Consider the following 27,355-nt stretch of genomic DNA (forward strand, 5'->3'; position numbering starts at 1 on the left):
CAGGTACCACAGCAGCACAGTCACAGAGTGGTACTCAGACCACTATTACCAACTTCACGAGCCCTGCACCAAACAACCGTGGGCTTCAGACCACCCAAAAGCCAATGCCATACATGCCGCAATCGGTAAAATGATAGCTGTTGATTTGCAACCATACAACATTGTGGAAGACACTGGGTTCAGATCAAAGTTACTTGTGCAGGAGGCTGTCTCCCGCATATCCGAATCAGATCAAGACTCGCGTGCGAGGCTAGCGCCATCTGACCAGGCTGAGACAGAGGGGGCGACAGGCCGAGCGAAACGACACTGTTCAGGTATCTGGAGCAACTGGGACGATCTGTTCCACAGCAACACAGAGTGTGAGCCAGCCACACTGAGCACCGAAACAGAGGTCAGCGTTTTTTTCAGCGAGCCACTGATTCCTCTAACCGAAGACCCGCTTCAGTGGTGGAAAGGCAATCAGCAGTGCTTTCCACTGCTGTCAAAAATGGCCAAAGTTTATCTCTGCCCACCACCAACCTCTGTACCCAGTGAACGACTTTTCAGCACTGCTGGAGACATCCGTTCTCACACTCGCAACCGGCTGTCGCCGATTAATGCAGAGCGTCTTGTTTTTCTGAAAGGAAACGCTCATTTTCTGTGAAAGCTAGCTATAGAAGTTGTTCATAATATAACCTACAGGAGAGTAGGTTCGAGTCTTTTGTGCCACACTTTGTTTAATGTTCTAATTAAGCCTACAGTTAAGTGCTTGAAATAGAAGTGAAATAGCCTATGTTCCATGACTATAGGCATTCATGATGATTATCAAGATTCCCAGTGTTTTTTTTTTTCTGAGAAAAAAAAAAAAAAATCAGTCTGCAGTTAATAGGCTACTATTAGCCTACATTTTTTTTCATTACATTTACCAGGCCTATTAAAATTTTGTATCCAAGAGTTATACATGTGCTAAATTTGCTATATTTTAGTTTGTAAATGCAGTAGGCCTATGTTTTGTTGGATTCTTTTACTCTTTTCTTTTACTTTTCAAAGAGCACTTTATGGCTTGCTGTTTATGACAGGCCTCATTCTCTTTAGTAATAATATCATTTTTTGCTCTCATTTGTTCTTTGGATTGAACAGAACAATAAGCCTGTACACAAATGACGTTAAGCTGAACATTTCAGCGGTGTGTTCCAAGTGAATATATTCAAATAAAATAGATAATGTTAGAAGTTATTGCGTATTTCATCTGTTAAGGAAAGGAAATTAACTGTAAAGTCACTACATTATAATGTACTAGCTGATGATCCGAGTAGGATCCGGTATCCGGTTCCGGCAGGACCTTAAAAATCAGGATCCGGTGCATCTCTAATTCTAAGGAAACAATCATTTTGACCACTTTCTGGAGAAAGTTCACACTGCAGGTTTCTTGTTTCAGTGACAGTTGGTGGAAGACGAAACTGAGGCCTGCAAAGCATGGTGGAGAGAATCGTTTGTCCATCCCTTCTACAATTGTTAACGTTTTAAAAATTATTCAACTGAAACATGGGAATTACTTATTAGATTTCAAATTATTTTGATACAAAAATTCTTCTTTTTCTTTCATTTGCTGGTCTTCTAACCCAATGGTAAGATAGTATGGTAAGATAAAGTAATGCTTCTTCTAGTGAGAAAAATGGTTGTTTATTAAAAAGGACAGTTTCACAACAAAAACATATCAGAGAAGATTAATTTTAGGTACATCCCTGCAGTGCCTTAATTGTATCTTTGATCACTCTCCACATGTCACTGTCTCTCTCCCTCTGCCAAGTCATTTGGAACAGCTTTCAGTTCACATCTGCATTGGGGCCCAATACATCTGGATAAGAGGTGCTTTCTATGAAAAATCACCTTACAAATAACTGATAGAGAAAAAACAAGGCCCCACTCGTCTTTGTCGGTCTCCAAATTCCTCTCTGCCAGTCGGTGTCTGTCTTTCAACCCTTGCGTTAGTCTCTCTTCTTTCCCTCACTCTTCCTGTGCTCTTGCCAGGAAGAGAAGGGGGCGACATCTGTGATCATCAATCTTATCCACCAATCTTTTCCATCTTTCGACACTTCATCTCAGAAACCCCTCCCGACATGACGTCTGACTAAATTAGATTAAATTACTTTGTCAACCTTTCCACAGGAAAGAGAGAAACTCCAGAAAACTAATTTGTGTAAAACTAACACACTAATATGAAGTCCAGCTCGTCTATATTGTACAACTGCTGGAGCTATTTTATACAATTATTAAAAATCAGATCTCATTAAATGAACTGCTATAAGATAATAACAATACATTGAATCAAGGCCTTATTTCTATTTAGAATTACCGGTCCCATTTATTTCTGTTGTTCAAGGAGTCTTAACCTCATTTAGCACTGTTAGGGAGATTTGGTTATGGAAAATTATCCATAAAGGGATAGTTCGCCTCTTTTGACATGAAGCTGTATGACATCACATATTAGCAATATCATTTATTAAATTTGACTTACTCCCTGCTGCGTCCTGTGAGCCGAGTTCCAGCCTCGTTTTGGCGTTGACGAAGGTAGTCCGGCTAGTTGGCTGGGCCCACAAAAATAAAGCGTTTTGCTTCTCAAAATAATATGCGTTCAAAAAAGTAATACATTTGCATCACAGAATCGTTCATTCAGAAAAAGTCAGACCTCACAATCGATTGGCGCTATTTCCTCTCTATCTTCATATCAATGTGTGCGGCCCCCTGCCGATAGCCGCACCTGTTACGGTGTTTACTGCTCGGTCTGCACTTCGGTCTGCACAGTCTACACAGCCCGTAGTGATACGAAGGTAGAGAGAAAATAGCGCCAAGCGATTGTGAGGTCTGTCTTTTTCTGGATGAACGATTTTGTGATGCAAAACGCTTTATTTTTGTGCCAACAGCCAACTAGCCGGACTACCTTCGTCAACGCCAAAACAAGGCTGGAACCAAAACAGGACGCAGAAGGGGATAAGTCAAATTTAATAAATAATATTGCTAGTATGGGATGTCATACAGCTTCATGTCAAAAGAGGTGAACTAGGGGCGGTCGGTGGCGTAGTGGGTTAAGCAGCCGCCCCATGTACAGAGGCCATAGTCCTCGCTGCAGCTGGCCCCAGTTCGAGTCCCGCACTGAGCAGCCCTTTGCTGCATGTCTCCCCCCTCTCTCTGCCCACTGCTTCCTGTCTATCTCCAACTGTCTTATAATTAAAGGCATAAAAAGCCCAAAAAAATATTTAAAAATAGGCGAACTTTTCCTTTAACAATGCCAAATGAATTAAAAATGTTTCCCAACTTACATTTTCAGAAGTGTATGAGTATAGGAAACATTGCGTGGAGACACAGGCTTAAAACACGACATATTGAATCGGTTAACGACCAATGTCCTTAACTGTAAGCATTTCTTCTGCTTTTCTCCAGCCATCCACCAGATGCCCTCAGTTTCTTCCAGCACACGAGACTCAGTCACCTGTTTTTACCATCACCCTTTGGTGTTCATAGACTTCTATTTCCAACTGATATAACACTATCTTAGTCAGGCGGTGTTATATCCCAATTTTGGACTTGTGTTCTTTCTAGTTTGCTTCCTGTACTTTACACACTCCTATTCACTGTTTACATGTCTGCCTGTTTGCTCTGTCTGCATTTAGGGCCCATGTCCTGCTCCCAGTTCATCTATCTGTGACAAGCTTTTAACACTTAAATAATAACACTACTATAACCAAGAGTGATAATCAAATGATATATGACTCAAGGTGCAAGAGGATGTTCTTGTCTCGTGGCAGGAAATTAAAGTTGACAGTTGAAAAAAACGAATAATTATAAAGAATGCAAAAATGTGTTTTTTCTCTTAAGTTTGCCTTAAAAAGCTCTGTTCATTCATATTCATATGTCATTTAGATTCCCTCGGGATGTTCCAAAAAATCTTAAAAAACATTATCAACAACCCGGTGCATAACTTGAAAAGTCACCACTTCATTGAGGTTCCACGATATACTTAAAAGGCCAAGACTCAGCCGCACACACACTTTCGTTTCCACAAACACGAACAAAAAACTCACTCAAAGTCACACAATACCCCATTTTTCACCCCCTCCCTGTCAGGCCTCCAACCAAATTAGATTGTGATTGCTCTTTCCGAGGTCACTTTTAATTAAACTGAGATGAGAACATGACACATGGGATTAAGCCCCATCCTACCACTACAAATAATGAATTCAAAACTAATGCTAGAGCCTATTGCTTCCAACCATGACCTCCATATCATTTATGTATAAGAGCAAAGGAACTCCTCTAATTGTCTTCTGCAGAGACAAAGAGCATGATGGGGGGTGGGGGTCTGTCTTTGGATGCAAATTTGTGAGTGCAGGAAGGAAGTAGCTAAAACACACATAAGGCAGTGAATTTAATCAAATGAATGCACATTTTTTATTTCAGTTGTTCATCTGGGCATCCTGAATTGACCTGAGGAGAGAGAGGGACACAAGAGATACCGAAAGAGCTGAAAAGCAGAGAGACTATTTTTACATCTTAATACCAGATTCAGAGCTTCACTTAAGTGGAGTTGAGAGGACTAGCTCCCATTATTATCATTGATGTGGTTAATAGAGACACAAGAAGCTTACATCAAAGGCAAAACCCACTATACTTCAGCTCAAGTATGTTAAATCCCTACAGTGAGATAACAGAGTCTGTTTATACTAGTGCATTAAGTTAGATGTAGTTTGACAAAGAAATCAATTCCAAATTGATTCACGCCCAGTAGGAGCTGAACCCACATGGACATCTCTTTTTTAATTTTTTACTTAAAAAAAACATAGGTCCACAAGATTCATCCCTCAACGAATAGCGCTGTGAGGGTATTTTAGATTAAAGACATCTGGTAGGCATGAGGATGGCTTGTGCTGCTGCGGTTATTGGCGTTATCGAAACTCAATGAACTTTAAAAAAAAAAAAAAAAGGGAGGAAAAAAAAACACCTTCCTTACCTCGGTGATAAAAGCCTTGGCAGTTGTTGGGCTCATGAACAGCACGGCTCTGCGAAGTGTATCCCTATAGCGATGCAGTTCCTCCACGCGCATTGTCCTGAACAGACTTGTGATCATCATGTTGATATTGGATTCCACCTTTTGAAGGGACACGTCCATTCCTTGCTGAGAAGTCCGGTCCAGGAAATCCTCAATACCACGGATATCTGGAAGAAGAGTTAGATGCACAGATGTGACTATACGTTTGTCTCTAAAACAACATCAATATTCTCCCAAAAATATTTTACAGGGAAAATAGAGGGAAAATAATGCCCTATAAAAAAGATTTGGCAAGAGAAAAATTCTTAACAGAAACAAATAAAAAGACCATCACTGATGACTTCACACGACATTCTGTTTTGCCGCTGATGCGTTTTCTCACTACATAATGGGCTCAGTTAATATCGTAATTCATCAGCTCGTACTTGCAGTTATTCCCTGCTCTCGCTCCATTCGTGTAGTTCAAATTTCATTCATCATGCTAATATTAGCTATGGCTATTGTTGGCAACGCAGCACATTTATAAAAAAAAAAAAATCTTTCTTAGAAACTTGAATGCACAAATCATTCTGTACACATTCTCTCAGTTATACACATGTACACACACAAAACTATATGGTGAGTAGTCAAGAGATGTTTTATGTCTTGTGGACTGATTGAATTAAAATATAATATTCCCATGGTATTGCATGTTTGTAAAAAAAAAAATTTGCACAATTTCCTAGCATGGGGACTGAATCCACCATGCTTTGGGCTTGTGTTGTGTTAGTGGCAGGGGAAACAAAAGATTCTGAATGCCAGATAAATCAAGGGAGCAGCTTTTCAAACCTTAATACACCTTGAAATCAAATTGAAGAAATAGCAAGAATTTAATATAAATAGCAAGAATTCAAAATATCAAGAAGTAAGTTTTTCTAGCTGACAAAGGTAAAACATTATGTTAGTAACTGTTTTTTTTTCTCCGATGATTAAAACCAGTTTGCAGCTTAATTGGGGATCTGAATCAAAATAATCTGAAAAAAAAACTAGAAAAAATGCTTAATTTTTATCACTTGAGCTTTAATCAGACAGGAATTTGCTGTTGTACTCATTTGTAAATGCTGAGGCCAGTAGTGCATTAGTCACAATGTGCCCCATCTTTGCAGATTGTATCGCAGTGTACTAACGGGACACGGAGAGAAAAAAAGAAACTCATGAGACAGTTAGTTTTGATAAAAGTACCAAACACTATAATTATCTCCATTAAAAGTTATTTAAGTATGTTAACAAAACCAGGATTCTTGTGTTCGTATTTTTATTGCTTGAACTCTTCTACAAGTAATGAGCTACATTACAGTCAAGGTAACCCTAATTAAAGCACTATGGTTGAGAACACTGCTAATGATGTCAGAGGATGTGTGTGTGTGTGTGTGTGTGTGTGTGTGTGTGTGTGTGTGTGTGTGTGTAGCAACAACATGTAAAGCATCTACCTAATGATCTATTTGATATGGAAAATGGATGACACTGTCATCACGGCCAGTTTCACATATGAGCAATTAACTGGATTGATTAGAGTTGTTAAGGGCAAGAGTGCTGCAGTGATAAAGTGATTTCATTAGGGCCAAAATTTGGAGTTTCAACATCATATTAAGAGGAGAGACACTCGCAATTGTGCTGATTCTGAACATGAAATTCTCCGCACACACACACACACACACACACACATATACAGAAGCCACACATACGAACAAAATAAGGAAGGCTCTCACAGCCTTCCTTATTTTGTTCGTATGTGTGGAGGTTTTGTTCGTATTTCTGGAGGTTAAGCCAGGACAGTGGGAGACATTTTTGACAGTTTTTTGTATCTGAGATATCACATCGATGCTTCATGCAAAATTAAGAAGGACATGGCAAGCAAAAATGTGAAACCATACCAACTTGCTGTGGTGAGTAAAATTCCTCTGGGAGCTCAGTTTCCTTCCCCATATGTACACACAGGGCAGTCAGCAGAATTAATTTTCAATATGCATGCAGATGCAGAACTTTGAGGACAGCAGCTAGGAACTTAGTCTGTTTACATGGGTATTTTAAAATGTGTACATAGAATCTCGGTATACATCGATAAATATTTGTTCTTCTAACACAGCAAGACAAGCAAAATTTTACATTCTGTGTCTCTGTTTATGTCATATTGTTGTGACGTTGTTCTTTGTAACTTGTTTGTGCATGAAGACAAGAAAAGGTTGGTGAGCAAGCACAGACAGAGCAGTGGCATCCTTGATGGTCAAACAAAACTTCTCTGATCTGTGTGGGAGCACAGAATTATCAAGCCATTACAATCTAATTACTACAGTTAATGAGAAGGAATAACAATTAGCAGCAATGCTAATTACTATTAACAACTTTATCAGTGGAAATACAATCACTGTCTGTGATTCCACATGAGCGACTTAACATGAATCAGCTGGTTAATGCACAGTCGGGATATAATGCATTATTCTTAAGACTGTAAATCAGTGTATACTGTAGATACTGCCATTTTAAAACAAAGTGCCTGTGCTTTATCTTATCGTGGCTCTGTCCTTCAAGGGAATAAATACAAAATCATTAGTCACCATCAAATAATAACCAATAAACCTTAAGGTAAACAGTGTGCTTTCACATTCACACACTACTTGCTCGGCACTTTCTATGGCCCTAACAGGTTGGTTGTTAAAGCTGCCGTCGGCAACTTTTTTTTAGTCATATTAGCTTGAACTGTCATGGGATTCTGGAAGTAGAATATCAAATAGGCTGTTTAGGAAAAATCCCAAATTCTGTAGCTCCCTCTGAAGCCTGTAATCGTGTTTGCAAAAATCGAGCGCTCCCGGCTGTTTTTAACCAATCACGTTAGGTTTATTATTAATCTATTATCTGACCAGAACAGTCACCAACCACGTCTTCCATGCTGAGAATGAGTCTGCCCCCAGCTTGTGCACACTGGTGTGAACTCACGTGCACAACCTCGTCCACAGAGGGGGAGGGACCTGAAAGTTGTATCAGTTCGAATTTTCCGACATTAGACTCGGAATTTTGAAAACCTGCCGACGGCAGCTTTAAAGCAATACAATGTAACTTCTCAAAAAGCCCATTAAGGAGCTCCCCCTACAGGCTTGGAGGTAATGTACAGTTACACTGTCGTAAATACAACACCCTTTCGCTTTCACGTTTCACGCTTGTTGACGAACCGGCGAGGAGTCAGAAGGTGCAAGCTATGTTGACCGAGAAGGTAAGAGTAATCAAATGTACCTGGGAGCGTGAGAGGGGTCTATTTGTTTTTGCGGTAGGTGTGCCAGAAAGCAAGTCGAAGTACTTCCGCTCAGCTCCCGGGCCGGTCCAGCTAAGTTACATAGCTCAGTTATTCCAACTCAGACCCCCGAAGGGCATAGGAGACAGGCCAATCGTAATATTAAAACTCATTCTAGCAGCACAATTTTTTTCAAGCTGTTATTTTAAGGTAGAAATGTTACATAGTAATACTTTAAACTACAATATCGGATATGGTTCCAATGTGTGTGTGTCTGTCTGACTGTTTGTTCTTCATGGTAAGAAGGTTGTCAAATCAACATTTTTTATTTATTTATTTATTTTTTTTTTAATTGGTCAACAAAGCAGCTAGATGAAAAGCAACAAATAAGGTGAAAGGAAGGAGCACAATACTTTTGATAATTTTTTTTGTGTGTGTGTGTGGCAGCCAACAAGTTCAATTATCTGTAAACTTTGACCACCAATGTGACTGTATGGGGGCCTTGTTGTTGCCTTGTAGATATTTATCTTTCCGTCCACCACTGTGGCTGTTTGCCTCGAGGCAGACTTTTACTTATCTGGCTTTCTTTACCATGATCAATCCGCTCACCAACGTAGCTGACAGTGCAACTTGTTTGTATAAAACTCACTGTGAGTAGTTGATGAGCAAAATCAACCAATTCACCACATATTAAATATGTTTAGACCATTCAAATACTTTGTCTTTAGTTTATAAGGTGAAACAACATTACAATTTCAGTATATATCCTGTTAACTTAACATATCCATCATTATTTAATTTCATTAGCTCCTCATGTAATGGTGCTTATGGAAAGTGCTAATAGTTTTTTTTTTCTTTCCTTCTTTTTTGGCTAAATGCAGCTTAGTCATATGAGAACTAGGCAAGGCAAGGCAAGGCAAGGCATCTTTATTTATATAGCGCATTTCATACCACAGGCAACTCAATGTGCTTTACATAAAGACAAGGCATTTAAAAGAACAGCATAAAGCAGCAATTTAAAGAGAAAAAAAATAGAATAAAAATTAAAAACACAGTTAACCCTGTAAGACCCACTGTTGCAGAATTACAACAATTTTTGCATCCCCCCAAAAAACTTTTTTTTGGGGGGTTTTTTTTGGTTCAACCACATTAACATACTCATTTGGTCCTATTGTTCAGTCTCAGAAAGCTATTGGGTCACACATTTGTATATAAGGCCTGCCCTCAGGTCGAGAAGTCACACAACCTCCAGATTTTTGAGAGAGCATCAACCCCTTCATTTACTGGACTGGATTTATCTGATTGAAGTAAGTAAAATGCTTTAAATATTTTTTTTTGTGTTTATTACAGTGTCTAGAACGTGTCCATATGTATTCATTGTGGAAAATGTGCATTACATTTTATTTAGAGCTTGTTTTGTAAGCGTTGCAATATTACAACGTTGGGTGAATGTGGTAGTCAAAATATCCCTGTTTTGAGAGGAACCTCTTCAGAGGACCTTCCATTTACATTTTTTCTATATAACTTTAAACTACACATGATTTATACATTCTAGCCTTATATTAGATTACATATTATTGTATTAGAAACTAGTGTGCAAAGGTATATATTGCCATATATAATCATTTTCATTTACTTATAATGAATTCTAACCACCTGCAACATTCAGTATTTTCCCCTTATCACAGAAAGCAGGACTTTCTAACAAAGAAATTCTTTTTGTGCATGTCTGCTCTTTGTCTTGGCTATTGATAAGGAAATGTTCCTATATCAATTCATAGACATAGCAGTTGTGGGGGATGATGGGGGAGGGCTTTTCCATTGTTCTGGAGCAGGTGTTGATGCTCGGGAATGTAAGGTGTTGTTGTAAATTGGAGGTTACCTGCATACCTATTAGTATGATAATCAGAGTTTACAATTGGTCAGCTATACACTATTGTGTGACCAGTGAAATGTGTGAATAGGTTATTTCAGTGCAATTTGTAAACACTTCATATTGAAATCAATCTCCCCATCATCCCCTCTTTTTCTGCAGGTTATCTAGAATCTAATAAGCATGTGTGCTGTTTATATTCAATTTTATTTTTTCCATTTCAGAATGCGACCAGCAAGGACAGATCCTCGGTACAGTGTGACGGATGTGATTGAGATGGTCCATAATGGAGAGAGTGATGTGGACATAGAGTTTGACGACACTGATGCGAGTGATGAGGAGTCAGATAACGATGCCTGTGTGGACAAAGAAAACCAGGAACCCACTGACTGCACAGCCAGGACATTGGACATTGAGCCCCAATCAAATGAACACATCAAGCCCCGTGACAGATATCGCTGGCAAAAAAAGGATTTCATCAGTCCCAATACTGATTTTTCTGGTCCAGCTCTCACAGATGATGCAACTGTCCTCCACACACCGCTGCAGTACTTTGAAAAGTTTGTCTCAGAAGACATGATTCAAGCTCTGGCAACCCATACAAATGAGTACAGCGTTCAAAGTAATGGAAGATCTGTGAACACCACAATCAAGGAAATACAGAAAATGTTGGGCATGTACCTGAGGATGGGCTTGGTCCAAATGGCTGGAACCCGTATGTATTGGGAGACAGATACGCGGCACTCCCCAGTTGCTGATGTGATGCCCCGCAACATATTCCAATCTCTTTTGACAACATTACATTTAGTGAACAATTCAACAGTGTCAGAGACTGAAAAGAGGGACAAACTCTGGAAACTCAGACCATGGCTTGAGTCATACAGAGAGAAATGCCTGCAGGTGGTACCCGAAGAGCACAATTCTGTGGATGAGATGATGATTCCTTTCAAGGGGAGGTTCAGCAGCATCAAGCAGTATATGCGAGGCAAGCCACACCCATGGGGATTCAAAGTATGGGTGAGAGCTGGAATCTCTGGCATGATGCTTGACTTTGATGTTTACCAAGGGAGCAACACTGGAATACGAGTCAAATCTGAACTTGTGAATTGTCAGGTGATGTTGTGATGAAGCTTGCCTCCACACTTCCAAAGGGTCAGAACTACAAGATCTACGCAGACAACTACTTCACTTCTGTTCCATTGGTAGGGAAGCTCCTTGAGGATGGAATCCATTATGTGGGAACAGGCAGGCAGGTGCGCCTACCCAACTGCAACCTTGAAGATGACAAGAGCTTGAAGAAGAAGGGTAGAGGAAGCTTTGACTACAGAGTGGAGGGAAAATATATATCATATATATATATATATATATATATATATATATATCATAAATGTATCTGTCAACACTCTTTCCTGGTCATGTTAATCTTGTCTGCCTCAACTGACCTAGTATGTTTTTTTTGCACATTTTTTTGCAACTCATAGAATGTTCTTTGGACAATTATCTTTATTACTCTACTCTACTAAGTTCTTGTTGTTGCAATAAATGACTGTTCAGAACAACATGACTGAGGTTATTTTTCATGTTATACTGTTCTGGGACAAAAGCAAAACCCTGCAAAAGAATCCTTAGTTCTGTATTGTTGTTCAGACAATGAGTGCAAATGCAGGAGATTCTGCTCCCCATTGAGCCCAACGTTGCAATATTACAACGTTTCCGTAAAAACTTAACAAAACATATTTTTTTTAAAAACACATCATTTTCAGCATCAAAGGCCTCCTACAACAACATCTTAATGGTTGAAAAAAAATTTTTTGGTGTTTTTCTATATCTGGGTCTTACAGGGTTAAAAGCAATCAAAGAAGAGGGGAAAAAGAAATATATAAACTCAACCATACGCACACCGAAAGAGAAATGTTTTTAACCTGGATTTAAAAGTGCTTACAGTTGTGGCTGACTTCAGTTCTGCTGGTAGTTTGTTCCAGTTGTGTGCAGCATAACAGCTAAAAGCTGCTTCACCGTGTCTAGTTTGAACTCTGGGCTCCACTATCTGACCTGAGTCAGCAGATCTCAGAGCTCTACTGGGCTTATACTCTGCTAGCATGTCATTCATGTATTCTGGACCTAAACCATTCTGTGATTTGTAGACAAGTAGCAGAACTTTAAAATCTATTCTGTATCTGACCGGGAGCCAATGTAAAGACTTGAGAACTGGGGTGATGTGATGTGATCTCTTTGTTCTGGTTAAAACTCGGGCTGCAGCAACTACATATAGATGCTGCAGGAATCATTAGTGAGCTTAATCTTTTCCCTATTAAAAAAAGAATCTCTCTATAGCTTTGTTAGCAGGCCCTGTTTTAATGAGAATCTAATTGTTTACCATATAAAAAAAAAGAAAAAAAAATTCCAAGGAATGCACTTGCTTTTTAACAACTTTATATTGTTACTGAGTAACTAAAGAAACAAAATTTGGAGGATCCTGAGCTATGAATCCATATTAAACTTTAGTGGCAATGCATAGTTGAGTTAGTCAATAGTTAAGGTAAGTAAGTAATGAAGTTATGTAAGCTGCAAAGAACTGAGAATAATTTTTTTATGGCTTCCAATGAGGCAAAAAATGAGGCAAAAAATTAAATTTAAATGTGGACATAACCTTGTTCAATTTTACACATTTAGTCAAAAGTATCCTTGCGTGCAACATCAAAGTTAGGCTGCTGTTGAGAGGACAAGGCTTTAGCATGTAGCATCCCACCGCTGAACGGATCATTGACTGTGAGCTACTTTCCATCAAGGAGCTTCAGGACAAGATAGCAGATAAAAAAGACAGGCAAAATTGCCACCGACCTCGCTCACCCAGGCAACCATCTGTTTGAGAAACATTCTTCTGGGAGACAGTACCGGTCCATTAACACCATGATCACCCATCACCTCAACAGCTTTTTCCCTCCAAGCGCTGTCACCTCACTCAAACACTCCTCTTGAGTGTACCATAAAAAGACATATTGTGCATTCCGACACTTGACTTTATAGAAATGACTGATTCTGCTGACATGTTAACCTCTGTCACTTGGCTTTTGCAAGATTTTAAAAACTTTATTCATTTATCTTTATTTATTCATCTTTTAAAGAACCAACTCGGGACACCATGTTTTCTCACTGCATATGCACTCTACTAAAACATTTAGAAAAAGTTTAAGTTTGCAAAATTCCTAATTGTTACCACTAACTTAAAACCAAAGAGAGACATGGCTTAACAGAGTAAAACAGAGTTCCCACTGTGCCTATATTCAGGAAAATTTGAAAAAAAAAAAAAAAAAAACATAGAATACCTTCAATATGTCCCGCCACATAATATGCCATTGTTACTTAAACATAGTTGAGGCTTGTATAATAAGGATCTGTGTGTGTGTGTGTGTCCCTTTCCCCCCATTTAGGGAGTATGGCTACCTCTCTGTCATCATCATCCCATTTATTCTCCGAGTCCCTGGCTCAAAGGGAAAGCTAGAATTAATGAAGTGTAGCAGCCAACGCCATGCAGGGATTCCACCTGCATGTATCAACCAGCTCAGTGGCACTGAATGCTTTCCCCTTATCCCTCTCTCTTCCCTTGGATTTTCTTCTAAGACCCCCCTGACTATGGCTTCTCCTAGCTCTTACTTTTATAAAGTACAAAATTTACATTAGTACATTATTCTACTGTGAGAGGCAAACTGTGTGTCATATATAACCTTTACCCCTTCTAGCAATGCGTTTGACCTTTCTCTTGTCCCACTCAAGTAGTTGCAAGTTTAGTTATCAAGCTGGCTCGGACGATTTTTTCAGTCTCTCACAACCTGATTAGAATGAAATACTGTTAGCGAATCATAAAGTAGATCATCAGTCTTAAAAGGGAGCTATGGAGTAAAATGTTTGGGGAAATGCACGTTTTATACCAAAAACATTAGACTAGGAAATAAGATAAGAAATTTTATTAAACAGTTGCTAGTCTCTGTACTAAGAAAGTCCCTGTAGAAGGAGTAAATATTTACATTAACTTTGTACTATGAAGAAATTAAATGGACCAACAGTCCAAAAGAAGTGTTTAACACATAACACATAATGTAAAAACATTAAATATCTGCAAATGAGATTCAGCCAGTGCAGGTCCATGGCTGACTATCATAGCCTCTCTGTTCCCCTGTTCTCCCCTTTTTGCTTCCTCTAGCTAGCAAATTCTTCCTCTCCTTCAAATCCTGATAATACTAAACTTTGGAACTCTACACTTTCACATCATATCTAACTGTACACATACAAGCCTTTTTTCTTTGTATTCCTCTGCTTTGTTTTAACCTTTGTCTTTTCTTGGCGAAGGCATTAAAAACTTTGTTTGAAGCAATTTTGACATTAGAAAGAAGTTCATTCACTCTTCTATCCATCCATCCCAACAGCCTGACAAAGCCCAGAGCTCAAAGAGCTCCCAGGCTTTCCCAATGATTAGTGCTTGCTCTCAGGCTGCAAGGGATGCTTGATTGCCCACTGTATCATTGTAATTTGAACTCTTTGCTGCCATGAAACCTATGCTGATATAAATTAGTTTTGAAGGAAGAATAGGGTAAGTGTGACCTTGCATCCTTCTTCTATTTATGTAAAGCCATGCAAAGCTCTATATGAAAAGTTAGGTTCTAACCAAAGAACTCTGTAGAGAAAAATTGTGAAAAGAAAAAAAAATTATGGTTTACGACCAATATTTTCATTAAAACCTCTGGAGGGAGCTTTTGTTTAAGCAATATTTTGTTTGAATACTTTCTAAAAGAAGAAATTATTGTCATTGTCCTCTATTCAAGATTTATTCTATTGTACTAAATCTTTTTTTATTTTTAGCAGGTATACTTTATCCTGTCAAATCAAGAGATCGCCCACAAGCATTTTTTTTTTTACCATATTGTAAAGAGTAAGTGTATATATATGAACTTTATTTTTTTTTTTTTTAGTATTCTGGTAAATACCTTAAAAGACTATATAATAACTTCACATGACCTCAAACCAATTTACAGTTAGGCATTTAAGGAAAGGGCAAATAATATATCTGTTCCATCAATAACTGTCTTAAGGTACATCCTTCAAATTCTGTTCTGGTTTTAGGTCACATCCTCTTTGCTTTGTCATTCTTCGTGGCCGTTTCCTCTTGCAATTTTTGGCCTTGCCTTGGGCATTTCACTGTTGTGCAGCTTACAGGCAGTGAAAGTAAACAAATACATGGTTTTAGTTTCAATACAGAATGTATCGCATTCCTTGCAAGCCAATGTCTAAAGAATGAATTTTTCAGTCAAAACTGAGGAAGAAAATCTTCAAGAACTCAGACCCGGAGAGTTGAACCGCCTCTTGGGAGTTTATCTCCGTTTGGTAAATTGATTGTTTTGGCCCTTAAACATCAGTCTTTTATGCTGCCTATTGCTTTTTTCCCCCCTATTTGTTTAGATAGAAGTACGTTTCTCCTTCCACCACTCTCTTTGCCTTATTTTTCTTCTCTTTTGCTATATTTGATTATTTCTACCTCAAAGCCCTAGGCTTCACATCCCCAGAGTCCCAATGGACAGCTTAACCAACATTTGTAAAAACAACACTATATAAAGCTCAACATCTTTTAGGTGTGCATCACCTTTTCTAAATCAGCTACACACCATCAAGACCTCCTTTCACCTGAAGTGTTAAAACCGTTTTTTTAAGTGTCTTTTTTTATTTCCTATATATGCTTTTTTCCTGCATTTACTTTGCCCTGAGTTGTTTTTACTATCTGAGTAGTATATGTACTAAACTGCACCAATGAATTTTAGATGGCTGCCCATTTTTAATCAAAATAAAGCACTCTAGTAACCTCTAGCACACACTGGGTGTGGGTGTACTCTACTTTCTCTGTTCCTGTTGCTAGAGTCAGTCTACTGCAGTTCCAGTGAGTGTACCAACATATTCTCATTGCCATCTCATAACCACAGCCCTTGGCATCACACTTCAACAAACTGGGTACCATTTAATTACCACTTTTCATTGTACAGGCTAGTCATCAAATTTAGAAACTTGGTGAACTAGCAGAAACAAAAATCAGCAAAGACCATATCTGATGCCTTGAGGATGGTGGAGGAATACACCAGCAGGATTTTTTCGCCCTAAATCATTATTAAACATTCTTTCACAACTTATCTCATAAAGGAGGGTCTTAAGCTCATGCAGCCAAAACAATCTTCGATAGGGTTATAAGAATATGCAATAACAAGTAGGCATGAGAGTAAATGCATGTAAATTGTAGATACAGATTCCATAAAAGTAAATGTCTTGTTGTAAAAAGAATGTATTTAGGCCTAACCAAGATATTTTCCTAACCCTGAGAGCTTTTGACTTCTTTTAAGTCTAAACAAGTAATGTTATTATGTTAAAGTGTTTTAGTAAAGTGCTTTAATAAAGAACCGCAACCATACTGTATGTTGGTCTTGACGACATGTGTTTGAACTGATTATTAGATTGAATGCACCTTCCAACGCAGATACCTCCTTATCAGGATTTTGTGGTTTCTTGAACACTTGAGAAGGATCTTTTCTTATGTGGATGTGTGCGGTAGTCATATTTTTTTCCTGCTGCTTGTAGGTGCAGTACTTTACACAACGCCGATGTGGGTCATTTTGAGTAGTCTTTTGATTGGAGGACTAGTTGAGAATCCACTACGGTTTGTGTAAAAATGTACTCCTTGAGAGCATAAATCACACGCTAAAAAAAAAAAAAAAAAAAACGTCTCATACTTTTTTACAATGAAGGACTCCTTCACTTTCTCGGTTACATAATTAATGGATCAACCAACAGTGAAATCATGTGTAGACAACAGTTGGCTACTGTCTGAGTGCATAAATTTCAAACAAAATTACCATGTGGCAAACAGAGAGAGAAAGAGAAGCCGGGCTCATTGTCCCCCACCCCAACAACAAAAAAAAAAATCATCCAATTTTAATTTTCATGAGGAAACTCTTGGTTCGGTATTTTTCCCAACATAAATCATATCCATCCAATTTAGTGTCCCTCAGTGCGCCCACTGCCAAAAGACCATAAAGTTCTCAGCAGAACAAGCGTCCATATTCATGACGTTTTTTACCCTTTTCCTTTTTTGTTTGTTTATGTACCATTTCTCCTCCTGGGTCTGCGGAAGTGAGCTTTTTTTTTCTTCCCCTTCTTCTCTTGACTCCTGTGTTAAATTCAGTACACATATTAATAAAAGTTTGGCATGGTTTCCTACCATCATTCCTTTCTCACTGGACTACTGCTCTAAAGCTCTTCTCCAACAGATCCTTACATCAAAGGGTCTTTAAAAACCCAAGCTTGCGTTCCCTTCTGTTTGGCTTTCAGCTTTTTGTGTTTAGTCTCTGATAAAAGTCTCTAAGGTGGTCAGCCTTCGATACATTTAATAATGTCTTTTAGTTAATTATCTACCTCTTTACAGAGGTTTCAGTTTACCTGCCCTCCCTTCTTTGTCTGCATCTCAACATTTCCCTCAGAGGCTTTAGTAAAATAATTTCCAGTTATCAAAGCAATTGGACAACATATTTGTATACAATTGAGAAAAACAAGCAAAAAAAATGATCACATTGACATATAATCTACCTACAGTGACGATCATTAAAGCATGGCGGTGAGAACTCCCAAGTCTATGACAACTCCTCAAGATGAGTCTAATAATGTTCATTCATGGAATTAAATATTCTGACATGTACGGAGGAATTTTGGATTTGAGAACTCCAACAAAATCGATATATAGAAACAAACGTTTGCATCCCCAGTGCACGTTAGATGTCATCAAGACAAAACGTCATCTTTGTTAATAATAAGTGTTAAAGGGGCACTAGGTAGCATTTTCACCTAAAATTATAGCCTTAAGGAGTTTAACAAAGGTTAAACAAGTCAATGGTAAGCGAATGAAGCCTGTCTCGCTCCCAACAGGGGTCTATATGCTGAAAATCCCATATGTAACTTCGGCAGGAGCGACCCGCTTCTGAAGTGTCGTGATGCGTGAGAAGAGTCGTTTGTGTTTACGGCAGTTAGCTAGGTACTGTATGCTAGCTGTAGTTGTAGGCTATGTGTTCGCTTGCGTTGAAGAACCAACACCAAGCGTTTCATATTCTGCCTTTCACAGACTGAATATGAAACGTTCGATGTTGGCACTTCCCATCTTTGTGAAATTTCTCCAAGCGTGATCTTGTTCATCTACCATAGTGATCTGCGTTTTAGATCGCAAAGAGCAGTGTTGGGTAAGTTACTTTAAAAATGTAATCCGTTACAGTTACAAGTTACCTTGTTTAAAATGTAATTGTAGTGTAACTTTTTGGATTACTTTAAAAAAAGTAATGTAACTAATTACTTTTGGATTACTTTTACCTATTTATGGTATAGGATAATCTGTATATTATATGTATGATTCCATCTGTATTTATCACATTTATTTATACCATGATATTTTTCTTTTCATTGTACTGCCATTACTACATTATACATTCTCTGCACATACATGCATTTCCCTGGTAATTGATCTATTCTGCACATATCTATTAACCATCTTTCCTTACACTAGCTGTAAATAACTGCATTTTATCTCTAAATACTGCATGCTATACAATCTGTACTCGTTACACTTGATAAGATGCCAAACTGTATTTCATTAATACATGTGCAATGACAATGAAGTGCTCTACTTTAGTAATAAATAAGCAAAGTAAGACTTTTACATCACATTTTATTTTTCTTTGCACACCCTTGCTTGTGTGTGTGCGCCAGTACTTCCGGTGAAAACTTCCGGTGATTTGACAGCTAGCGCGTCAGGTTAGGGCCAGTGGCCGTAAACAAAGGTTAACTTATAGCCGAGAAGAAAGATGATAATATAACGTAGCTAAAAAGACTAGCTTTCTTCAGTAGCATTGATGCTTAATGCTTACCGATTTAGCAAGCCTAGCAGCCTCGTTGCTAATGCTAGCCGCCGTAACGTTACCAACCATACCCGACGTCAAGGAGTTGGCTGAGCAGGGGCAAGATTATGGGGCTGGCAGAGTTAACTTCATAATGGGTGAGTGCAGGTTTCATTCACTTGTTTTCATTCTTTCACAGGATTGGTTTATCCGATTGCTGGCCGCCGAGCCATTATGTGTCTGGGTTTGTGTAGGTTACTGATCATGATTGTTAGCAGCCGATAGTCAGGTTGTGTGATGTGTGTGTATTTTTTCTATGGGTACATGCCATTGACTGTATGAGCGGTCTGTGCTCGTTTTTTTTATTTTTATTTAATTAGATTGGAGATACTAATTAATACTGAGGGGGGGCTGGTCCCGGGGAAAATTGCCAGGGCCGATTTTTTTTTCCCCAGTCCGACCCTGCCGCTCTGTACTTCTGTCACTGCAATAACCTCGCACAAATTGTAATCCTGTTAAGTAACCCCCATTCTCACTGAATGTAACTGTAATCTGAGTACATCGTTTTTGCTTGTACTGTAACGGATTACAGTTACTTTTATTTTGTATCCTTTTACCGTAACGCCGTTACATGTAATCCGTTACTCCCCAACCCTGGCAAAGAGACAGGTGATGACGGTGCTCTAATTCCTCCTGAGTTCGAGACGTAGCCTAGCTTCAGAAATACACGGACTGACCTGATTAGAATAAGAATAGCGTTTTGATCCGAACAAGAATTGTTATCTACAAATGAAAATGGATTAATTTGTGATTGTAATCGTAATAGTGTAGAGCTAGTCTGCGTTTATTGCGGCGTGTGTTGGTAGTGCCTGCACGCATCTGTCTAAGATGTAACTTTTGTAAGTGTCTGCTAATACAAAGGAATCACTCCACGAATACACCATGATGAGGGAAGAATCCCATTCAAGATCAGCAACAGTCCATCCATCCATCCATTATCTGCCGCTTGTCCGGGGGTCGGGTCGCGGGGGCAGCAGCCTGAGCTGAAAAACCCAGACGTCCCTGTCCCCGGCCACTTCCTCCAGCTACAGGATTATAGCATATTATCTTGAGTTCTCTCTTCAGAAAATCTCTGATTATATTATCTTACGTGGGCAGTCTACACTTGTGAATCAGATGACCTAACTGCACTGACTAAATAACACAACGGCAGCATTCGCCACGATGTTTAGTTAGTGGGTGTGTACAGGTGGGCATTTTTACGACAGTGTAGAATTTCAGTTTGACCAATAGAGATCGCTATACTGCCGCTAAACTACCTTGTATCCCTTTAATAAAAATTAACTAAAATTTCCCCTTACAACAAAAGGAAGAGAGAAACTCTGATTTGGATTCCAGATATGGTCAAACAGTTTTGCAAGCTACAGAATGGGAAGCTGAATACTGAAACATTTCAAATCTTCTGCTTGTTTATTAATTGTATCAGATATAGAAACTTCAATCATGAGACAAAAATCTAGTTACAGTTAAAAGTAAATGTTTGCCATACTACGACTATGCGTGTGGCTCATGGTATAATAGTTTGACAGTGAATTTGAAACACAGGCTACAGACATCACAAAATAAACTAATTAGACTGGTTTTGGATCTCCCCATGAGAACCCACCTTGAGTCATCCCATTTTGATAAGGTGGGGTGGCTGAAGGTGGAGGATAGAGTGGCTTTGATTCAGTTGTGCATGGTTCACAGGATTGTGTATGGAAAGGTTCCAAAGTATTTTAAAAACTATTTTAGTAAAGAAAATGAAGTTCATCACTACTCCACTATGGGATGCACAACAGATTTTGTCCCTCCCATATAGGCCATAAGGTGAACCCCGTTTTCGTTTTGGCTCGCTCCGTGCTCTCCGAACTACATGCCCGTTAGCTGATAAAAATGACCAAGTTATTTTGCACTTATAAAAAAAGTTACGCGTCACAGAATCCTGTACTTTTTTTAAACCGAGACGTTTTCTGAAGAAATATTTTCCTCGGCTAAATGACGATTTTGACGTCACAAGACACCACGTGACCGCGCTAGACCAATCACGTTGCCGATTTACGACAACAAACTGGAAAAATGACAACCTGCCTGGTGCTGTCAAATCTAACCAACAGAAAGGAATCTCGCAAAATATCATTTTAAAGTGAACATAAAATAATAATTATCAACGATAATGCTCATTCATGTATTTCTGAATTGAGCCAAATAAATTCTAAATAGTGCTTTATTTACAGCATGAAGCACAATTATGCAAGTGACCTTTCATGTTGTCATTTTGATCAATTAATGGAATTCCAATAATTATTGATAACCATCCACGTGTTTGTAACGTGGGCTAAATTAATTCAAAACAGTGCTTTATTTATAGTACAAACAACTATTGTGCAAGTGGATGATAAGGTTACCTTTTCATGTTGTCATTTTTTTATTAATGAATGGAAATAATTCTAATTATCAATGATAAGGACCATTCAGGTATTCATTTATTGATTTATTCACTAATAACTATGCAACACATAAAAAAGTCAAAACAAGTAGGGCATACACATCAACTGGCATAAACTTATATACATATATACATAACCATAATAAAAGGAATGATGCAAATGGAATAGAATAGAGGTAAAAAAAAAAAAAAAAAAAGCACACACACACACTATTCCTCACTGTCAGTGCTGGATTTCTTGTCATCCATGTCACTTGAAGATTTCCATCTTCCAGATGCCAACCATGTCCAGTGGGAAATGGAGCGCCAATCTTTTGCTTTACACATGACCTCATTATTTTAGCCTGATAATTTGCCCTTTTGCAGTGCTGGTGGAGGGCATCACTTGTTGGGGGGATAGATAATTCTGGCAATGCCATACAGAAAGCTTTGTACCTAGCCTCATTGTTTTCTGCGGTTGGCTGATCGTACAAATGGCATACATATTTGCAAAGTAATGCAAATGTAGAGTGGTCCAAGTTAAATTCAGTCCCCAGATTTCTGAAAGCCTTCAGGTAGACATCTTTCTCGCATGCCACAGCAAATGTCTTCTTTTTGCCTTGTGGTGTCACACCCAGTGAATGTATGGATCCCAATCAAGGCTGAACACACACTGGCTCCGAGAGCTGATGACACCTTGGTAATGTCCATTATGCGTGTTCTGTTGCCCGTCCCTGTGAAAAAGTACTAGCTGCATGGCAAATCTTTCTGCAGACTCACAGCAATGACTGCTACATCAGTGTCAGGGCTCTTAATAATGACAGTCTTATGTTCATGTGCAGCATGTTGTGCATGCAAAAACACCAGTGTCACATTCTTCGTGGTCACACTGCAGTTCTTCCACAGCATAAACAGACTGCACACCTTCCAGTACAGTCACACAGTGACATTGGTGTTGATGTGCTATGTACAAGCTGAGGTTTCTTCCCACTGCTGTAAGATCAGCATGTGGCCACGCATCGTATAAGAACTCAGCAAGTGCTTCTTTATTTGTTCCTTCTGATTCCTTCCATCCCACCTTGTGCACGTGAAATTCTGTGTTTCCTCATGCTTAACAGAAGATATGTGCATGTAACAAATCTTTCGGTCGAAATTTCGTCTTCTTCGGTACTGCTGGATGATCGCGCTGCTACTGCGGTGCTGTTTCTGTTTACCAGCTCAGCTGACATACCAGCTATTCGATTCGTCCATTCTGTTGACGTCTCAACCGTGGCACCTCTCCCGAGCCAAACTGTTATTACGCCTGCCGAATATGTACATACGCCTTGCTAGGCACTAGTTATTCCTTTAAACGTTGCAAACTAAAAAAGTACTATGTTCTGAGCGGCGAAACTTTTTTTTAAACCTCAACATAACTCAATCTTTTTATGAGCTGAAGCGTGTTTGGTACGGAGAGCGTGGAACAAGCCTGGTGTTATGAAGGAGTTTTCGAGGTTCACCTTACAGCCTAATAGTTAAGACAAACATGGGCAAAGAGTGTTTTTCTTATGTTGGTTATGTACTGTGGAATAGGTTACCTGGCCCACTCAAAGCAATAAGTAATTTAGACAGTTTCAAGCGAAACTTGAAAAAATGGTTTCAACAACAATACTAGACTGAAATTAAATGTCACTATTTATTTTATTTTGTTTGTAATGCTTTATAATTGTAAAATAGTTAAATTGATCAATTTTTAAGTGTATCACAAAGTTTTTGGAGCAACTTTATATGGATATTTTATTGCGGCGTTTTCCAATATGCTAAATTAATAAGTGAGTTTTGAGCAAGTTTCAGGTGGTAAGGGAAAGTGATGAATAAATGATGTCACTCTTACATTTTCAGGATTTCCTCATGCAGTGGAAGAAAATTCTAACAAGCACCTTCCTGATTTCTGTCTGCTTTGATGTTCTACACGATGCCCAAAGAGAGATCAAATGTGCCCTGGGATTTTACCTATGAAGGTGAAACCTTGACACTTTTAACCGTAACTAGATTTTTGTCTCATTATGATTGAAGTTTCTATATCTGATACAATTAATAACGACAAGGATGATAATAATAACAGTAACAACGTTATTATTATTATTATCATTACTATTATTATCATTTTCTCTTAAATTAATAAGATAACATAAGTGAATCTTTTTCCATCTCCTTGTGTTACTACTCCTTACTCTGTTCTTTAAATGCTTTCCTCTGATTTGCTCCGTCAAGTAATTTTCTTTGTCCACCTCTAAGAAAGGGTAAATTCCACGAAGTAGGTTAACATTCTCTGTAACATCAGCAGACACAATGTGGTACATACTCTTCTTTGTGGAAAACCATTATATCAGTATTCAGTTTACTGTGCAACAGGAGTAAAAATGCCCAATCAGTAAATTGGTGCATTACTAAATGAAGCTTGTAAGAAAAATAAATATTAGAATTCAAATTGAAAGTATCTGGCTTTCACAGTATGAGGTTTTGTTTAAGAAAATAAAAAGAGTAACATTTAGCACTACTTTGACTGAACCATATTTAATTCAAAGACTTACTTACAACTTGAACTGAACACTTTTAGCAAAGACCCAGGACACTGCAGCATCTATGAACTGCATTAAGACAACATGACCTGGTACAAACTGTATCCTCTTGAGATGTGCGCCGTTAACTATATTGAATGAACACTTAAAGTAAAAAATATGGTATGTAAGGACACATGGGGTCAGGAGTCAGTGTTTCCCACACATAGACTAATTCGTGGCGGTGCGCCACAGATTAAACATCGGCCGCCACATATTGCGTTTCGTTATTATTATTTTTTTAACGCTATTTAAAAAATACTCGTATTCGTTCAGCTGCATTTCCTTGCTGCTCTCCCTCGCGTCTCTCTCGCATAGCCTACTCACACACACAGCCCCTCCCCTCCGTGCTTCCCTGGAAGCTTGCTAGTCACAGCGTCGCGTTAGATCAGGGGTCCCCAAACTTTTTTGGGTGGGGTCCACATCAACTTTCCTTTCTGTGATGGGGGGCCAAGGTCAGTCTATAACAGGAAATGATATGGACCAAAGTGACAACCAGTATTATTATGGAGATTATAATGATCGTTTGTTGCAGCTGCACTTCGCTTGGCGCCACCTGTTGGTTTGCGAAAAAAAAGTAATAAAAAGTCTTCACGTGTTTATTTGAAGTACCACAGATACACTTTTTATTTATAGAAAATAAAAACACAAGCTAATGTCAGGTAACAATGAGGTGATGTGATTTCGTTATGTGTACGATATGTACATTATGTTCCATTTCCTCTATTCGCCTGGTTACTGTAGATGCCGATAGACTAACCGCGTTCAGGGCATCTTTCTTGTCCGGACAGCATTCAAACACTTCTTAATGAACTCCCCATCACTGAACGACTTTCCACAGCTTGCTATCAGTTTAGCTACCTTGAAGCTGGCCCGAACGGATGACAGGTTCGTCTGTGTTTGGCGTAGCATTGTACTCTACTGGGCAACTTTTACTTTTGACATGTTGAGCTTTTAGCTTATACTCTTTTTTTCAACTTTTTAGCTTAGCCACCTTGTCTCTCCTCACTTGAGCCTGCAAGCTAGCATACTGCCCTCTGTGGCGAGTTTCATAGTGCCGGCGAATGTTGAATTCTTTAAACACCGCCACTGTCTCCTTGCAGATTAGACAAACTGCTTTTTCCTTGCACTGGACAAAAAAATATTCATTCGTCCACTGCCGTCTAAAAACGAATCTATTTTACGTTTCGACATTTTGTTTTCTGCTTTTCTTTTGTTAGCTCGACTCGCCCGTGCGCACTTGACCGTTGATCACAAGCAAAGTCAAGTTGGAATATACCATTGTGTGTGTGTGTGTGTGTGGGGGGGGGGGGGGGGGGGGGGGGGGGGGTTAATATCAGGGGTGCAAACAGAGGTATGGTCAAAAGGGAGTGAGATTATCAAAGCCCACGCCCCCGCAGGAATTATCATATAATTACATTTTGCAACCACCTCTGCCATCCAGGGCTCACCCTATTCACACAAAAATGTTCTTTATATGAAAATACACTGTCCCAGTTCCTTGGAAATTCTTAAAAGTAAAGAATACTGAGACAACGCTGGAAACATTTGGCATGTCCCCTTTTTTTTTCAATTTTTTTGAAAAAGTCTGACATTTTGAATATGACTCAATACACACAAGTTCCAAAATATCACACCATTAACAACCTCAGTTCACTCTCATAGACTTTTATATCACCACAACTTTCTTTAGCACACCGAAAAACAACAGAAAAATAGCCTCAGAGCAGCTAAAAAGACAAGTTTCTCACCGTTGCTCTCTGTATTTCAAATTACGCCGATATCGGAGCTTGCAGCGGCTCTACAGGTGACAGGTGAGTGTTAAGCTGGGCATACACTGTGCGATTTTTTCAATCGCGGTATTCAGCTGCTGCTCATACTGTACGAGTGAATCGCAAGGGTTAAAACGTCACAGCTCACGATTCCTGTTCTCACACTGTACGACCCGATGGTCTGATGCGATCTGGCTGCTCACACTACACGACACGTCGGATTCGGTCGCTGCCATGCTGTTCTGTTGTCTTTTTCTTCTTCTGTTGACATTTTTCTCTTCCGTACCTATGTGCGCGCATGCGTAGTGTGACAGGATGAGGTCAATCGGCTGGTCCAGCTGCTTCAACTGTGCGAGAGCCTCACGAGGGGCGACCAGGATTTCAAACAAGTTTGATTTTCATCCGATCGATCGGGAGGTGGTCGGGAGGGCTTAATCGTTTGTCGTTACCCCATGTATACTAGACGATGCGAGACGCACGATTGAGCCAAAACTCGGCCCGATCTCCAAAATAGTCGCACGAGTGAAAATCTTGTCGACATCGGGCCAAAAATCGCACAGTGTATGCCCAGCTTTAGCCTGTTAGACACAGAGCTAGCATTAGCATGGACGACGGTAAGCGTTAACAAGCCTTTATTTTGATAACTGACTCGTCTTACCGACGTACTTGTCTCCGGACTTCCAATCGGTATGTGCTCTGACTTTCTTTCAGTGTAACTCGGGATTTTTCTCCTTTTTCTGTCCTTTTCACAAGTAGCTGCGCTTCACTTCTCTGGTTAAGGTCAGAAAATAACGTAAAAATCGTGCGCCTGCAGTTCACCTGGCTGTTGAGGCACTCCCCACGTGGGGTCATACGAACTGTGCGGTGCATTCAAATGCAACAGGAACATTAAACTTTACCGATGCAAACATAAAATAAATACTCTCCCGCTTCTTTTATTGGTCTCTATGTCAGTCCAGAGAGATTCGGGGCTGAACTTTGATGAAATTATAATCAGACATTACAACAACACCCCCCCCCCCTAAAAAAAAACAACTCATCGGATCTGCACGATTCACACAAGTCCCCCAGACAGCTGTGAAAAAGGCGGCATCCGCCAAAAGGCGCGCCGTTTGCACCCCTGTAATATGAGCTACAACTGTAAATAATTCGTAAATAAGGTAAATCTTAATTGAAATGCCAACCTTAATAATTGAGTGCTGATATTTTATAATAGGAAAATAAAATTTGAAAAAAAAATAAAAAAAAAAATAGGCCATGTTGAGAGGGATTGTTAAGCGGGCCACTCCAATTGTTTAGGCGGGCCGGATGTGGCCCGCGGGCCGTAGTTTGGGGACCACTGCGTTAGATTAACTCAACCGAAAGAATTCACGAAAGGTTGGTATCACGTGCACCTTTATAAAATCACACATTAAAAAGTCCTATAAAAATATTTTA

General features: G+C 39.2%; 1 protein-coding gene across 3 annotated transcripts in view; it reads right to left on the minus strand.

Moving 5' to 3' along the window:
• grid2 (glutamate receptor, ionotropic, delta 2) overlaps positions 1 to 27,355 on the minus strand; it is a 559,974-nt gene that overhangs the window by 226,876 nt on the left and 305,743 nt on the right. For all 3 annotated transcript variants that reach the window (XM_075467787.1, XM_075467788.1, XM_075467790.1), the window contains exon 4: positions 4,988 to 5,193. In XM_075467787.1, the coding sequence (XP_075323902.1) occupies positions 4,988 to 5,193 (206 nt within the window). The remainder of the gene's footprint in view (positions 1 to 4,987; positions 5,194 to 27,355) is intronic.

Source organism: Odontesthes bonariensis, chromosome 6 (assembly GCF_027942865.1).
Source record: "Odontesthes bonariensis isolate fOdoBon6 chromosome 6, fOdoBon6.hap1, whole genome shotgun sequence".
NCBI lineage: Eukaryota > Metazoa > Chordata > Actinopteri > Atheriniformes > Atherinopsidae > Odontesthes > Odontesthes bonariensis.